The sequence below is a fragment of the Aulonocara sp. 'chitande type north' Nkhata Bay genome, linkage group LG16, assembly GCF_057382095.1.
Source record: "Aulonocara sp. 'chitande type north' Nkhata Bay isolate Kocher_YH1m ecotype deep benthic linkage group LG16, A_spYH_male_GT1.1, whole genome shotgun sequence".
Lineage (NCBI taxonomy): Eukaryota > Metazoa > Chordata > Actinopteri > Cichliformes > Cichlidae > Aulonocara > Aulonocara sp. 'chitande type north' Nkhata Bay.
The window spans coordinates 23,045,095-23,061,656 of record NC_141359.1 but is presented as its reverse complement, the minus strand read 5'-3'; the positions used below and the strand labels follow the sequence as shown (position 1 = coordinate 23,061,656).

The 16,562-nt window shown below is 37.3% G+C and overlaps 1 protein-coding gene across 2 annotated transcripts in view; it reads right to left on the bottom strand.

Annotated features, from left to right (window-relative positions):
* LOC147311529 (glypican-6-like) overlaps positions 1-3,537 on the bottom strand; it is a 79,401-nt gene extending 75,864 nt beyond the window's left edge. For both annotated transcript variants that reach the window (XM_086265784.1, XM_086265785.1), the window contains exon 1: positions 3,073-3,537. In XM_086265784.1, coding sequence (XP_086121910.1) covers positions 3,073-3,223 — 151 coding nt within the window. In that variant the 5' untranslated portion in view covers positions 3,224-3,537. The remainder of the gene's footprint in view (positions 1-3,072) is intronic.
* Between the last annotated feature and the right edge of the window lie 13,025 nt (positions 3,538-16,562).

The following is a 16,562-nucleotide window of genomic DNA, read 5'->3' as shown; positions in this document are numbered from 1 at the left end:
TTTCAACTCCAGGAGAAGACGTGGTAGTTATTTCAACATTTTAAGTAGTACAGAAATACTCTCACAATAGCACCCTGATGTTTCACGGTTATTATTTTCACTCTATTAAAATTGCAGTGGTTGCAGTGAATTACTCATATTGGCCAATCTTATAGAAAAAGTTTGGGTAATATAAAAAAGTAATAGATATATATTTCAATAGTATTCTAATTTGATTCATTTAAATATAAGTACAATCTAATTTAATAAAAACACAACTTTACAAATACAGAGTTTCCCAAATATGTTTTCCAGTCTCTAACGGCATCACATCAAAAGCAGCAAAACCACACACACATCCGTCTGTCACAGACTTCAAGAAATCAAACCGCCAAGTGAGACCATTCAACAAAAAATGCACAGCATGCAGCAGCAGTGAAAGCACCATTTGTGGAGGTGGACCAGTAATAAGTTTGAGATTTCCCCTAAATCGTCAGTGATTTTAATAGAGTGTGATGGCAGTTGTGAGACTGGCACAAACAGCAAAACAGGAAGCTTTTGAAGCTCTAAAGTAACTTAAAATTTTTTGTAACTTTAATGATCAAGTCGTCCGTCCTAAACAGCTCTTCAAGTCATCACGAACTGCACAAAAACAGTATTTAAGTTCGCATTAATCTGTGAATTGGTGTTAATGTCATTTGCAATCTGTCTGTAAACTCCACAAATCATAAAATGTGAACAGTAACGTGCCCTTGACACACTCATTGACTACACCACTACCTCTACATCATGTGTGTAATATAAATGAATGACATTTCAGTGAAAAAACTAAATAACTAAAAAGGGGCCGAAGCTAAAAGCAGATAATGCTGCATTATTAACAACATCTGCCAAGTGAATTTCATAAAAATATATCCATCCATCCATTTTCTTAACCCCAGGGAAGCTGGGATCTATCCCAGCTGTCATTAGAGCTAAAGGAAGGGTACACCCTGGACAGATCGGTAGTCTGTCGTGAGGCTGACACGCAGGGAGACAGAAAACCATTAACGCTCATATTCATGGAGTGCGAGAGGAAGCCGGAGTTCCCGGAGACAGCCCATACATAGGCAGGGAGAACATGCAACCTTCCCAAAGTAGCTTAGTAAAGTAAAGTAAAGTAAGCTTGTGGATTCAAACCCAGTACACCCTAGATGTGAGGCAACAGTGCACAGCACCACCACTGTCTATAATGTTAAAAAAAATACACATATTTTAATAAGCTATATTACTCAATTATAGTCCAAATGATGTCATTTATCCCCAAATCAGCTATTAAACCAAAGGCTCTATTTTCAGGAGATTAAGTAAAATAGTGCAAACAAGTCGTGTGCCAGCCACGAGATTAAATTTTAAATCAGTTCAGACTAATATAAACTTACATAGCGAAAAAGAAAGCTCTCTGCATTTACTACATTTCTGCTAAGAAGCAACTTGAAGGTTTTTTCATTTATTTATTTATTGATAGGACAATGTTACGATTTTAATCAACTTTTAATCAAAAGGAATTTGCAAATTTATTTTAGGCAAGATCTGGCTTGGCTTGAAAGTTGTTTGCATGAGTAAGAGGCAATGAGCTTTGAGCCCAGAGGACATGTCTATCACTGTGCGAATTTGCTGAGTTGTTGATAAAGCGTTTCTCCCGAAGACATGTAAGGTTGTGACTCATTCAAAGAGAAGATCAAAAGACTTTTATTCAGGGTGAAATAATTCAGGAAAGAGACAGATTGGATTTTTTCCACTCATTCCAGAGATTAGTTTTGATGTCAGAGACACAGATCCAACGGATTTAATCAGTTAGTTATTCAACCCGTCTCTGAACAGGTGTGCCTGTTATCAAATATGCAGCCTTTTACTTGTGCCAGATTCCCTGATTTATAGAAAGAATAATTGATTGGCCTTGAAGCATAACAATGACGACCTGGAGAGACAATTCAATGAAAGAGGCGGAAAGGGGAGACTGCCTCTCATCCATACTCCTGTTCTGATGACATAATGATATTTATATCCAAACTATGCCTGAAAAACAGACCAATTTAATTTAAGTATCGCTGCAGCGAAACACTGACGCTGTAACCTTAAGTCATTTTTCAAATCATGTGTGTAATGTGTAATCAAGGCCAGAGAACACCAAGAAAGATTTCAACAAAACATCATAAAATCTGGTTTTACATGCCAGTAGGGATGCATCGGGCCTGCCTTATTTCACACAAGGTATATTTAAGATAATTACTTATTAGGCTTGTGGCAGAAACCATGCAATGCCAAATGAAGTGAGCAGCGGTTGTGGTCTACTGCTTGAGCATTGCATGAGCCTCATTTTATCTAATCACCCAATTTTCACAGGACAGGAGTTAATCTGTACAGCTGTCCACTCACTGGGCTCCCTTACTTGGTTTTCACCGTCAGAAACCTCTACTGGAGACATGCAGACACATTTCACACTCGGGCATTGATAGGGCAGGATAGCCGGTATGACACACACACACACATACATATATATATATATACATACACATATATATATATATATATATATATATATATATATATATATATATATATATATATATATATATATATATATATATATATAACTAAATAAGCCTGTAGTTATGCGTTCAGGCAGTTTACATGCGTGGGTTCCCGATTAGAGCAGATCTCTCCAAGCAGCTGTGGGAAGCTCACTACCCCCAGGTAGTCAGTCAGGAGCGTTTTGGAAATCAAGTAGCTCACATTTGTATAAAGTTAACTTCAGTGAGTGAAAATCACAGCAGGTACTTTGTGAGTGACAGGTGGTTGAAAAGCTGGAACCGATTAGTTGGACGTGGTGCAGTCGCAGTAGCGTACCCCTGCAGCATTAAAACGATTTAGCGTCTTAAATGAGTTGCAATAGGACTGCTGAGTATTTTTAACTTTTCCTCTCAGATATAAACACTTAACACAGACGCGTTTACTATTATTATTTTATTTTGCAAAAGCCGCTGCATATTCCCGATCATTTCGGATGCTGTAACTGGCAGGTCGTGAGCCAGTAACTCAGTCCACCCTTACCTGGGATCTCCTGATGGGGAACATGTGAGAAGCCAAAGCCTTTCGCGATGGAAGCCTCCCTCACCTCGCTGCAATTCCTCGCTTTAAATTCGGCTCTTGCCGCAACAGACAGCACAGAAAAAGTGCAAATGATGGTCTCCAGTCTGAGCATCGTTCACTTCTGTACAGATCCCTCACTGTTTAGGTACTCTGCAGTGTCCCGCTTGCTGGCAAAACTCCCCCCTCCTGCAGCAGATTCGCAGGTAGACTATTTAATGACTGGTCGTTTTTAGTGGTTGAAACTCAACTATAGTCTCTTAACACATCCCCCAAAGCACAACGGGTTTGTATCGCCACCGAGTTCAGTTGAAAGTCCCTCGGCGCAGTAGAAAAGAAAGCTGTGAGCGTAAAGGTGCCACATGAATCCAAGGAGTGCGTTTCCCGGCTTGTTGACTCAACTTCGCTCAGCAAAGAAAGCCCATTGTAGCTGCGTTGAAGTGGAAATGCTCTGTGGAGGAGAGCGCTGTGTGTTCAGATGCACCGGCAGGGCAAAAGCGGGACACAAAACGTGGAGTGGAATCGAGCCTCATCCAGTGTAGCAGGTCGGCACCTGCATATGAGATACAACCTGGTAGAAAGTAACAAATACATAAAACATCCTGTAGGTGCTATTGGATTAAAAATGGGAAGATATGGAGCCGACTTTAAAATTGAATCGCTGCCATAAATGCCTGTGGGTATATCCCATTGTTTTTCGTGAGTGTGAATTATAGAATGCAGTCTGTTACACTTGGATTTTTTTTCCTAATATCTGCAATTTAACAAACCTTTACTTGGCCTGCACGTTTATGCTCCACTGGGGAGGTGGCAATTCTGCTGAGCTTAGAAAATGCAAATGTTGATATTTTTTCACTACATTCATCTGATACAGAAGCAAATTATCAGGTTCTGTAGTATCAAACTGTATAAGTCACGAATGTAAAGGATTTGATTAAGACCAGAAGGCAAGCTTTCACAGTTTTATTGATTTTGGAAGAGCTTAATCCCTGGGTAGATCAACAGTGGATTAACGTGGCTCCCATCACTATGCAAAGGATTCCAGTGGGATGGGTTACCACATTTCGAAAGTTCTTTAAAAGTGACACCGGCTTGTTTCAGATGGTAGCACTGGAAGATCTTCAATTAAATATCCAAATCCAAGGGGTTCAGGTCTAAGGGCAACACTGAGGCATGTTCTGCTTTACTGATTAAAGTGCCTGTATTCTGGCTTTATGAGGCCACATTCAGTTCCCCACATGAAAGACGGTCATTATTTTTTAGAATTCTTAATGTATGTTCATGTCGATCGTGTCCTTTGAGAGGTTCCGAGAAATTGCATAATAAAAACACTGCTAATCACAGCATCAACATATACTTGTACTCCCTTTTATGTTTGCAACTGGTCAAACACTATTCCCCAAAAACAAATGTAGTCCCCCTGTTTTGACATTCAGTAAAGGGATGATAGAATTAGTCATTAGTCTCTTCATCCTTTAGTGGTTCCTTTCATGAATTCTGTGCTCTACTTTTATAGTGAGACATTTTGACCTGGACATGTCACACTTTAATGTATCCAACTTTGAAACCCAGGGGATGATTTCATCCAGATGAATAATTTTAATACAATAAAGAATTAATCGCAGCCAAGATGGCTTTCAAGTTTCCTAACTACATAGTAATATGCTGCTCTAACTTACCACAGTTATTCTGGGATTTCAAGGCATTCCCAAACCAGCCAGTGATGTAGAGTAGTAAACATGATGTCATAGAAGCATTAAAATGTGGACCCAAAAGCTTGGACATGGGACGAGGCAGACTGCAAGTAAAAAGTGAGCCATTTATTCTGGCTAATTAGAGTTCATGCGTAAAAACAAAGTGAAACACTGTCTGGGGAAACAACAAAGCATAAAGTTAGCCAAAGTTCTGCTTTAAATAGAAACATGAGGTAATCCAGAATATGGGAAACACCCAGGTACAGAGCTGAATCTAATCAGACATTATCAAGACAAGGGAAGCAAAAGTAAATACAAGGCACATGGGACAAGAGCTACCAAAACAAACAGGAAGTACCGACACAGAAAAACGCCTACCACAGAGACTAAGACTTGATAACAGTAAACGGGGATACAGGAGAGGTCAGATGAACTGAAAACTCATGGACATATACTCATGGAAAACCCCCCCACAAAAGCTAACCTAAAATACAACTTTAAAAAACTCCAAACACTAGGTCAGAGACTCAAGAACATGAAGTGCAGTAGCATTTAACTTTATTATCTTGTCAAAATCACAGAACCTACTTGTCGAAACAATAAACACTTCAGCCGTCAAGGTGACAAAAGTATAACTTTGGCATACTGTCACACAAACGGTTCAGAACAAAACAAACAGAACTTAATAGAAGAGAAACACTGAGTGCTGTGACACCGACAGTGCTTATTATGAGAACATTAGAAGGTGAAGAAAGGCATAGTAACAACCTCTTAAGTCTCGCAACCAAGAGACAAAAACACACATCACACATACACAGGTGAGTTCAGTGTTTGAACTGCAGCTAAGATATTGTCTCATAAGCTGCTGCTAATAAGTAACACTAACACCTGGTGCAAGCTAAAGTGAGAGGCTTAGACATTTTCTCTGCCACTGACAGCTGCACGTACAGCACCTTGGAGAGCACCACATATTCACCTCTTACCTTGGCCATCACATTTGTTTGCCTTTTAATATGGCGATTACACAACATTATTACAGGACTTTTCATCGTGTCCTATCCCACCTCCAAATTAAAGCTTTTATTTAAAAGCATTAACTTTTATTTATTTATTTTAAGGCAGCGTTCATAAACAATTAACTAACAAATGAAGAGATTGTGCACCTGTCTCCATCTGTTCCACCAGTACACATTCATTCTAACCTGCACAGTGTGAATCAACTGATGATCAATCTTTCAGTTAAAATGGTAAGTAATAAAGATGCTCTTGTAACCAGTGGGGACTGGCTGGGATGATGATGGTTTTTGTGAGTTTGTGTATTGTTTAATTATGTTTTGTGTACTTTTCTGTTCACTTTATGGTAGCTGGGATAGTATTGCTAAGACCTGTGAATTGACTTTTTATTTTCACTTGCTACAATCTTTAATTAGCTCTGTCAATACTGCACAGTTTCTAAGATAAGAAAACTGAAATAAATCAACACCATTAGGTAAAGAAGATAAGCTAAGGTAAGACTGGAACAAAAAGGGTCTGACTGTAATAAAAGTTTAGAAACTGACAAGTGATTTTTTTCCCCCTAGAGAAGCACTGAGGGGTTTATGTTTTTGAATGGAAATTGATATGGAGAATGCAGATAAACTATCCAATGCACATTACATAATATTTGACCTAACTGCAAGTCATGACAACAAAAAAATATGTAGTTTAATATGAGTTAAATTGTTCTACCTGCCCTACATCCTAATGCACTCGGATTTCTCCCCAATATCGACTCAGGCTCTGTTCACATTCCTCATACAGATGAGAAAATCCATGTTTATTCTCTGTAAAAAACAAAAAACAAAAAAACAAGGCGGTACAATAAGAAGTGCTGGGATCTCAGAGCTGATGCCTTGAATCAAAACAGCCTGACTGTTGTTTTTGGCTGTGTCCACAAATTTTCACAAACGTGAAAGGGGGTAAGGAACAGCTTATATGGATTTGATATCAAATATGTGGCAAGCAAAGCGAACGCTTCACTTAATCTCAGGAAGATGAATGCAGATTTCTGTCAGTGTGTCGGACTAAATGACTCATTGGCACGACCACAATGTACAAGCTAGATGTACATCTTCTCCAAATCCTCAATACACGAGGAAAAACAACAATATCGCCATGATCCCTCAATTATTCTAGTTGGATAAAAACACTGCATTGTGCTGAAATTTGCTGTCGCGTCCAAGGTTCAACCAATATAAATCTTCTTTCATGCATGTTTAGTGTAGGCTTTCCTGATAGGCTGTGTAGTGTAATTCAGAAACCTTTTTTTATTCTGGCAATATAAAGACTTTGTTCCAAAATCATCTCAAAACACAGCAAAGAAATATGTTAATTGCTACATCCCTAAAATCTCTGGTACAGGATTTTGTGTCATAAATAAATGTGTTTATGTTTTAAAATTCTGGGACAAATATCCACAAATTACATAACAGCAAGAAGTCACTTTACAACATAATGCAATCAGGAAATATGAAATGCATGTTCAAGGATTTCAGAACTATTTACCATCCTTCTGTTTGATGTGAATAAGCTTACAGTCAGTTTCTGTAGAAGACCTAAAAATATGGCCTCAGATTTGAATCAAACACAAAGTAGAAAACTACCAGACAAAGCTTTTAAAAATACAATCATGTGTCTCATCTGTCCTTATTCTGAAAAGAGTATACTCAAATATTTGTTTAAATCATGTAATTTAAATTTCCATCAGTGGTAGAAAGTCTAAAAATGATTAAGAAATATTAATGTACGGGACCATGATTCAGTTGTCTGAAGTTAAAGAAGCACTTTTAGCTTCACTAACAAGAAGCAGTCGTTTTCTGTATGACTGCATTAGTCTCTCAGCTTTACAATGTTGCTTCAGTTTGTGTACATTCATTTATGCGCAGCACTCCTTAGGTCTTGCCACAGCATTTCAATTGGATTGAGGTCTGGACTTGGTCATTTGGACCATTCAGGTGTGAGTTATCATCTCCCGATCAGAGGGCATCCCAGCAAATTCACCTCAAGGTCAGAACATGCAGTGCTGAGAGAAACTGCAAAAACTGCCAAGAGCTACATCTCAGACTATACAGGCCTCAGTTAGCATGTTAAATGTTTAAGTTCATGACATTCTGAAACAATGTTCACTGGAAAGTGTCTTGTTTGAGTTGAGCTTTTGGACCGGGCTACTTCGACACCTTAATTCTTTGCTTTTTTAATCATTCTCTCGTTGACTTTTTCACATGCCTTTATAGTTAGGTCACATTTTCCACAATTTTGTGTACAAGAAGTGTATTTCAAACTTAAAAAAAATGCATAGTGGCTAAAATGAATATTTTCTCTCTTTCTTTCAGTACCACTGTTGATTTGAACACGGACTGAATTAAAATAGTAAGCATTACACTGGTGACAATTTGCCACAAGCCATTTTTTAATGAAAATTTAAAAGAAAGACCAGAACTTGCTAATTGAATAATAACGCTGTCATGGGTTAATACCAAATAGCCAACTAATTATACTCTTTTCTACATGTCATTTAGCCAGAGAAAAAACATAATCAGAAACAGTAGTCAAAGCAAAGTCAAACTCGCGATGTTTGTACAGGTTACATAAACGACTGTTTATGCTGTAATGCATAGCATGGTTAATGGCTGACAACTCTCATTCACATTTCAAACTCAGAGTTTCTGTTCAGCATTCAGTTTAATATAATCATACTGCCATGTGGCTGCTATAGCAGTATAATCATCTTGTAGCTAATACAGTGCAAATATTGAGATAAATTGCTCTTATCATACACAGCAGACAATAGAGCATAAACAGAGATGGTTTCCAGAGAAAGATTTACAGCTTGGTTGCATAGCCAAGACATGAAGCTTAATTGTAGCCTATAATAACTAAAAACAAACAAGCAAACAAACAAAAAAACCCAACTAAGGAAAAAAAATACCAGTATAATTTTTGGCACATTTCTGATTAGCAGACACTAGTAGCACAATATGTCCTGCAGTAATACTGAAATAAAGGGGTGTTTTTCAGTGCTGAATTTCAACCTTATGACATTTTATCAGTGAATCACAATGGCATTGTGAAATTGCTATTACTTTAAAAGTGTGTTTAATATTGATTTATCACACTGACATTCCTGCTATTCATTAATTCCCTCTCTTTTTTGTATATTGAAGGTCGTGTACTCATTGATGTCATTTTAACTCATTAAGTGAATTGACCTCTCACACAATGGTGTGAAAAAGGATGGGTTATGAATTCTTTTTTTCTTTAAAAAAAACTGTCTTGCACATTCTTTTACTCCATTTCCTGGCATTTTTCATACCAGGCTAAATTCTGAACTGAAAAATGGACTTATGTCATATGATAAACGCAATTATTACAAATATGTGGTTTCTTGAGATGAAGACATAATGTAGCTAATGAGACATTTTCATCTCTGAGAGATGATTATTAAGTGACAACAAAGCAACGCAACTGTCGGAATGACGTGTTAAAAACTGTCATTCTTACAATCTTACAATAAACTTTATATGCTCTTTTGGAGGACAATAAACAGTAAATTTCAAAATCTATTTTTTTCTTCACAGTGACAGAAAAAAAATCACAAGCTAAACCCAATTTACTTCAAACTGAGTGCCTCTGAAGAGTCAGTTATAAACCACCTTCTTTCAAGTATTTTCTGCAATGAACATCTCAACCTTCCAAACCACTCCATACTCCTTACTGGGACAACCTACAGGGAAATAAGTGCATATGAGAAAGCAAAGTGTTTTGGGCATTTCCTCTTGTGTCTATCTCCCAGCTGTATGTTTTTTTTAAACACTGAAAATGTGGAATGTTTTATAGGATACGCAGTTTGGAAATCTCTGTGCCTTCAAACATTGTGTCCCTATTCATATTTCTCAGAGATGTGAATATGGTCTCTTGCATGAATTGTCTGGAGCTATGGGGAGACATGGCATCTCCTGCTGCACTGAACAGATGCTCAGAAGACAGAAACTTTTAATCCACTCCCAGTGAAACAAGCTGCCGTGTTTGGGTAAGTGGGGTTTCTAGGACACCCGCTGAGAGAAAGATAAACAAATGCTGGCTGCTTCACAGCTAAATTAGCATTTGAAATAATTAGACAGTTCATCTAGGTCTACCTATTCAGCACATGACTCTCGATTCTCCGCTGGAATCGGGCACAATTCCAGGTGAGATTGATTCAGTTTTATCACTCACAGAGCTCTTTGTAAATTACTTTTGCTTGGACATTCACTGAAGAACACTAAACTCTGAGCAGTCTTATTGGGACATAAAGCTCAGGGTTACTGAGATTTAGGAATAACTTACAAATTGTTAAAAATTTAATAACTAAGATAAATATTTGAATTGCCTAATTAAACTACTAAGCTAGTATATGTATTTGAATTCTTTGTTTGTATTACTATTTGATTGAACAATTAAATCTTCTACAGGTTTCCATATGTTTCCTCAGGTGTGTCACTGGAGATTAGCATGAAAAAATGCAAGGCAGTAAAATAAAAGTTGTGTTCTACAATAACACTGCACATCCCCCCCCCCCCCCCCCCCCCCCCCCCCAAAAAAAAGCAGTTTGTACTACTAATTTTTTTTCATTAGATTCAAGCTAATATTTAATTAATTTCCTATTTTTAAAACAAATTCTTGTTACATTTATCTCTCTCTCCACCGTACCTCTCTGACTTATTACAGATGAAGCTCCCATCCCGCTGCCTCAGATCTTCATCTTCTCTTTCTCTCTCTGTTCCCTCTGCTCGTCTGATCACAATGGGAGGGAGGGCCTTTAGCTGCTCTGCCCCTCGACTTTGGAATTCCCTACCCCCGGACCTCAGAAATATTAGTTCATTCTCTCTTTTTAAGTCCACCCTCAAAACTCATCTGTTTAAAATTGCCTATTCTTAAATTTCTGTATGTTTTAACTTTTATCTTCTATTTTTATCATTGTGTATATTTCCAGTTTTTATCTGTTGTACAGTGTCCTTGGGTGCTTTGAAAGGCGCTATTTAAATAAAATGTATTATTATTATTATTATTATTATTTATGTTTAACTGACAAACAGATCACATGTAGTTTATGATTTTGTTCATTTTCCAATTTGTGGAAAATGTTTAATGAAAATCAAAATACATGATCTTAGATGTCTTTCTTACTAACTCTAGCAGATCACACTGACTTTTCTTCTGCTTGGACTATGTAACTCTATTACATACAACTAGGTAGTTAGATGAGAAGATAAGTAGTTATAGTTAATACATTTACTCTCCAACAGTGGAGGCTATTGAAGTCAACTTAACCATCCACCATAATAAAGCTACAATTTCAGGTATAATGTACAATGAAGGGAAAGTGTGTGTGTCAAAAGATTCTAACCTACTTGTGAGTTTAATCAGAAAAATGCAGAGTCATCTGTGCAACTCACAGCTCCTGACATTTTACAGTGGACACATAAAACATGTGAAATCATATGACAGCTTAAGGTACAGTCAAAATACAGATCCTAAATAAAGCTCAGCAAGCAGCTGAAATGATGTGATGAAAGGAGTTTCACTGTAAGCACTGAATCAAGGTGAAGTGTGTAAGTGAAGCATTTATCTTGTCAATTGAAAAGTAAGAGATGAAAGCAGCAGTAATTTAAAAATACATGTAAGTGATACTTAAAGAACATTAAGTCTCTGCAGAAGAATGAAAAGCAGTTCAAGTGCAACTGACATTTAAGATGAAAATGCAGCGTAAGTGTCAGACAAATAAATCAAAGACTAAATCTAAGCTCCTGATTTTTATTTAAAATGAAAGTTATATAAACAGTTAAATGTTACTAAGCAGGAAATACTCAGCTGGAAATGAATTAAATCAAAGGGCAGAACAATGTGTCCTAATGGGAGACAATGGTAGATATAAACTATTTAGTCCTCATTTAGGCCACACTCATCAAACACCATCTACATTTTGATCCAACTGCAACTGAGACTGATGTTTATGAAAGGTATTGTGTTTTTACAGTAAAGCACCTCTCTTGTAGTACTTGCTGAAGAAGGTTATCTCCAGGACCACATTTTGCTATGATGACACTCATACAGACAGACAGAATCACCTGGGGAAATAATGACAGTCACACTAATAACAGTAAGCACGCTGTCACAACTGATAACAAAGTTAGAAATACCTACAAATCTGCCAAATACTGTGAAATTGAGAAAATTGCTGTATATTTTCACCTGTTGTGGATTTGTAGAACCAGAAACTTACTACTAAATGCTATAGCATGGCTGGAATGACATTATATATACTTTACATTATTCATTATATGAAGACATCCTTGACTGTGCTATTTGCATATTTGCATCTACAACTAAGGATTCCAATGTAAAGTTTATGTCCACAGAAGCCCTGTGTATTTTTTTAACAAGCCTGGGGCACAGAAAGACTCAAACCACAAGCAGATTTTCATCATTCATTCTTGTTCACCTTGCTATTGTTCATTGCAATAGAAACAACGATGTCTCTGGGCCATGTGCTTTGTTGACTATGAGAAATGAATCCATTATGCAACGAAGAATTATCAACAGTTAAAGTACAAAAAAACTCAGAAGAAAACAAATCTTGTGTCTGCTACAACTTACAACAGTATAACTATGTACCCAATATGGTATACTTTGAAAACCTCTTAAGCAAAAATGCTAACATTTTTAAATTATCATCAATTACAAAATCCCGTCCAGTTCTGTAAAAAGCAAAGAGCAAATGACTTTGTCCTTGGGGCTGCAGACTTAGGAAATTAATTGACATTCTTGTATCATTGGATTGCAGTCTAATCTTTATCTGGACTGCCACCATACAGAACCTGAAAACACTAGCAGACAGCACGAGTAAAGCAATCAAGCTAGGTAGTTTTGCACATATATAGATGCACCGTCTAGGGCTGGCTATTTTAATGAGTTGTCTTTACATGATCACCTTGGATGCTCTAGCCATTGCATAGTTGACCTCTTTAATGGGAGTAGAGTTAGGAGGACTGTGGGTGGATTCAAGTAAAAACACATATGGCCACACTTAACAACACTGCTGTGTTGTTGTATATATGAGAAATATCAAAAGATTCATTACTAAAACATGTGCTAATATTTAAATTTAATGATGCTCAAACTGAATTAGGGACTGCAGAGAGACAAGGGCAGGTGTGTCATAAAACTACATATAGTAAGTTACAGTGCATTAACTTGTTTTTTATCTTCTGTGTCACTACCATTTATTTCCCAGGTTTGCATGGAACTTAAACACCATTGTTTTCAGCTGTGATTTTATATCTTCATTTTGAACTTCGTGGGATATCTTCATTCTACTGAGGTTCACCAAGATAAATTTAATATGCTGTACAATCCTTCAAGCTTTGCCCCTTCCTGCTCCATGGGCATTTAATGCAGCATAATGATTCAGTAGCAGATACTCTTCGATGAAGGCTGTGTCAGCCTCAATGGTATAGATCTACCATTTTAACAAATAATCCAAAGTATGTAGCACATTTATGTAATTTAAGTTTTCCTGGAGTGAATGTCTTGGAAATTTTGAAAACATGCACCCTGCTGACTTATTATCTAATGAAAATTTCTCAGAGCATCTAAAAGAAATGTGCAATAAAAATTGGGGTTGTACAACTCTGTAGCTGTGCACCAATGTCAGAATAATACAGCAGCAAACCAACCAACTTTTGCAAAAGAGCAGAATATAAAGTGCTGTCTGTTAAAATTAATACACTTGGTTATGTTAATGTTCCCTTAGAACTCTTTAATCTTCTCATCAATCATTTCAGTGTTTTGCAAATAGATTTGTATTTCAGAGGCAAGTAGAAAAAAATCTGCTAGGAATAAATATTTGTCAGACTTGGCAATATAACAAATATTTACATCCTCCCCCCACATTTTTGTTTAAATTACTGTTATAACTATTAGAAAATGTTGCTTGAAAATAACATAATTTTAATAATTAACCTTTTTCTTCTGATGCAAGGCCTATTTCTCAAGAACATTCATAGAAGAATAGCTTAAGATTTATTATAGAACAACAAGACTGATATGGACCCCGAGAAGTTTGAAACCTTGCAACAAGTTTTACAAAAAACTTTAAAGCAGACTGGTAATGATGTCTTTTCTGCCACTTATGTTTGATTCTTCTCTGTCTAGAACCTGGCACCGCACATCAGACAACCCAGCTGAACTCAAAGCTGGTTAGTCCAGTTTTTCATTCAGCACAGCAGACTGACATTCATCATGACTGTGCCAACATGGGCAGGCGCTGGATGGATCAATACAACCCAATTAGCAGCACAGTATCTCTAAGATCAAAGGCTCACTCTGATCTTAGGAATCTGACCACTAGACAATACGCTAATAAAGAACCCTGTTGTTCTAGTGACAGCAGTACCCCAATCCTCTGACACTCTTCCACTGCTACTGCCAGAATACCAAAGGCGTTTCATTGTTATAGCCCTTATGCAATCAATTTCAATCTAAGGCTAGTGGTCAATCATTCTCCAAAGGCGAACACATTGAGCCTGCAGATGAGTATGAGGGAGACAGGCTTGACAAAACTCCTGGACACCAACGCCTCTCTGATGTCTGTTGGGCTGTCTTTAAGTAGACTATAGCACAGGGGGTTGTAAACAGCACAGCTGGGACAAACAAACCAAATCCCGACACTCCTTGGCTCCTCTCTGGTTTAATACTTTGTTAGCTCTGTATCTGCCAGAAACCATAATGATTTGGCCTATTCTGGGTGCCTGGAAGATGTTCTGAAAATATACTGAGATATACTGAGAGTTCAATTACTTGTGGGAATTTGTGGGGCACAACACACCTGATGGCTTAGACTTTCAGATAAGACAAGATGATTGAAAGCAAAGAAAGACCAAGATCCAAACCGTGATCATAAAATGTCCAACTTAGCACACTGATTGTGTGTGCTTTATTTTGAATTGTGACAGAGACAGGAACAAGTGGAAAACAGCATGTGTAAAAAAGTGGGTGGGATTGTTTTTGCCTCCAAGGTTTCAAGAAGCAAAATCCAAAAAAGAAGAAAACGAATCGCTGCACTTAAAAATCATGTATTTTACACTAAAGCAGCCCAGCAATCAATGTCAGCCTGACACAGCCTTTTCTCTACGACTGTTATTGCAGCCTGGTCTCACACAAAGTCATGAAAACAGGAGGAAATGTGATCTATTTTTACTGTGCATGGACATAAAATGTCTTTATTTTCTTTTTTCTTTTTTTGTGACAGTCAGCAGGACTTTGAAACTAATGTATTTTAATTGGAAGTATGTTTCATGCCGGCACCATGTTTTTGGGGATGTGCTTTTTCCCATCACCCAGGCAACCTAAAAAGATGAGCTTTAAAGTAATAGCAGTATTTTTACCCAAATCCTGCCTGGCCCTAACCAAGAGGTGTGTGAAAAAAGTAAGGAAACAGCAAAAAATAACACCAAAAAAAAGTGTGTCAAAAGTGTGTCTCTGAAGTGAATGAGCAGTGCACATTGAATGGAAGAAACACATTTGGAGAATTTGTGCCAATGAGCATAAATATATAACTGAACTTTGTGACTATATAAAAATTGCTGTTGGACTGTGTTTTTTTTTTTTTTTTTCATTAATTTATTTTTGTCCCTCCTGGGAAACTTGATTAGCAGACAGGTTCTCAAGAATTTATCCACATAAAAATCAGCAGATGACCACATTAACCAATTTAAGAACGCTACTGCACGGTTAGTGCCATTGGGTTTCTGTAATCCAAACCTGACAGTAACCAACGTGGTCTCTGGACAAAGCAAAACAAAACAAAACAACAACTACAAAATCAACCAAAAATAAACCTTGACAATAATTATTATCAATTTATCTTCGGCTTTATCCACTTTAGAGTTGATGCAGTTGATACTAGGCATACCTTAGAAGACCCTGAAGATGTTGCCAGTCTGTCACAGGGTGAACAAAGAGGGATGAGCAATCATCCATGCACATATATTAACAACTACAGCTGGAATCACCTAATAGCCTAACTTGAATGTCTTTGAACTCTAGGCAGAATACAGAAAACCTACAGGGAGAACAACCTCGACCAGGAGGGCCCCAAACTGGCCAGCAGGTTCAAACCTTGAAACTTTTTGTGGTGATGTGACAGTTCTAAACGCTGCACCACCCTCCTTGAAGACAAGGATGGAGCAGGACAGCAAAGGTATTACAGAATAAACTGTAAAGCTTTTGCCTTGCTTCTGGTCAAATTCAATAATTCATTCCAATCAGCCTGTTCTGTACTTTGCTTTTAGTGCCAAAGTGCAAACTGTCATTGTGATCATGTTATCATCATGTTTGTGCTTTTTGTGTTTTTGTTTTTTAACTTTGATGTTGAATTATGTGATTTAATATCAGAGGCAAATTCACTTGGTTGAATACGATTACTCTTTTGAATCTTTCGCCCTAGGAGTGTTTGCACTGTATGACCATGTCCCTTTTCATTGAATGAGGTCAGAAAAGGAAAAACAGCAACATATATGGTTCATCAAAGACCAGCTTAGAAAACTTGGTGACATATGCTGCAGATGTACTAACAAGACAATTTAGCTTCCAATCCAGGAAATGGCCTGAATTTTTCTGAAACTTTTAAAAAAAATACAAACAAAATTTAAACTACCGGGTAGACATTTCCAGTCCCCTGTG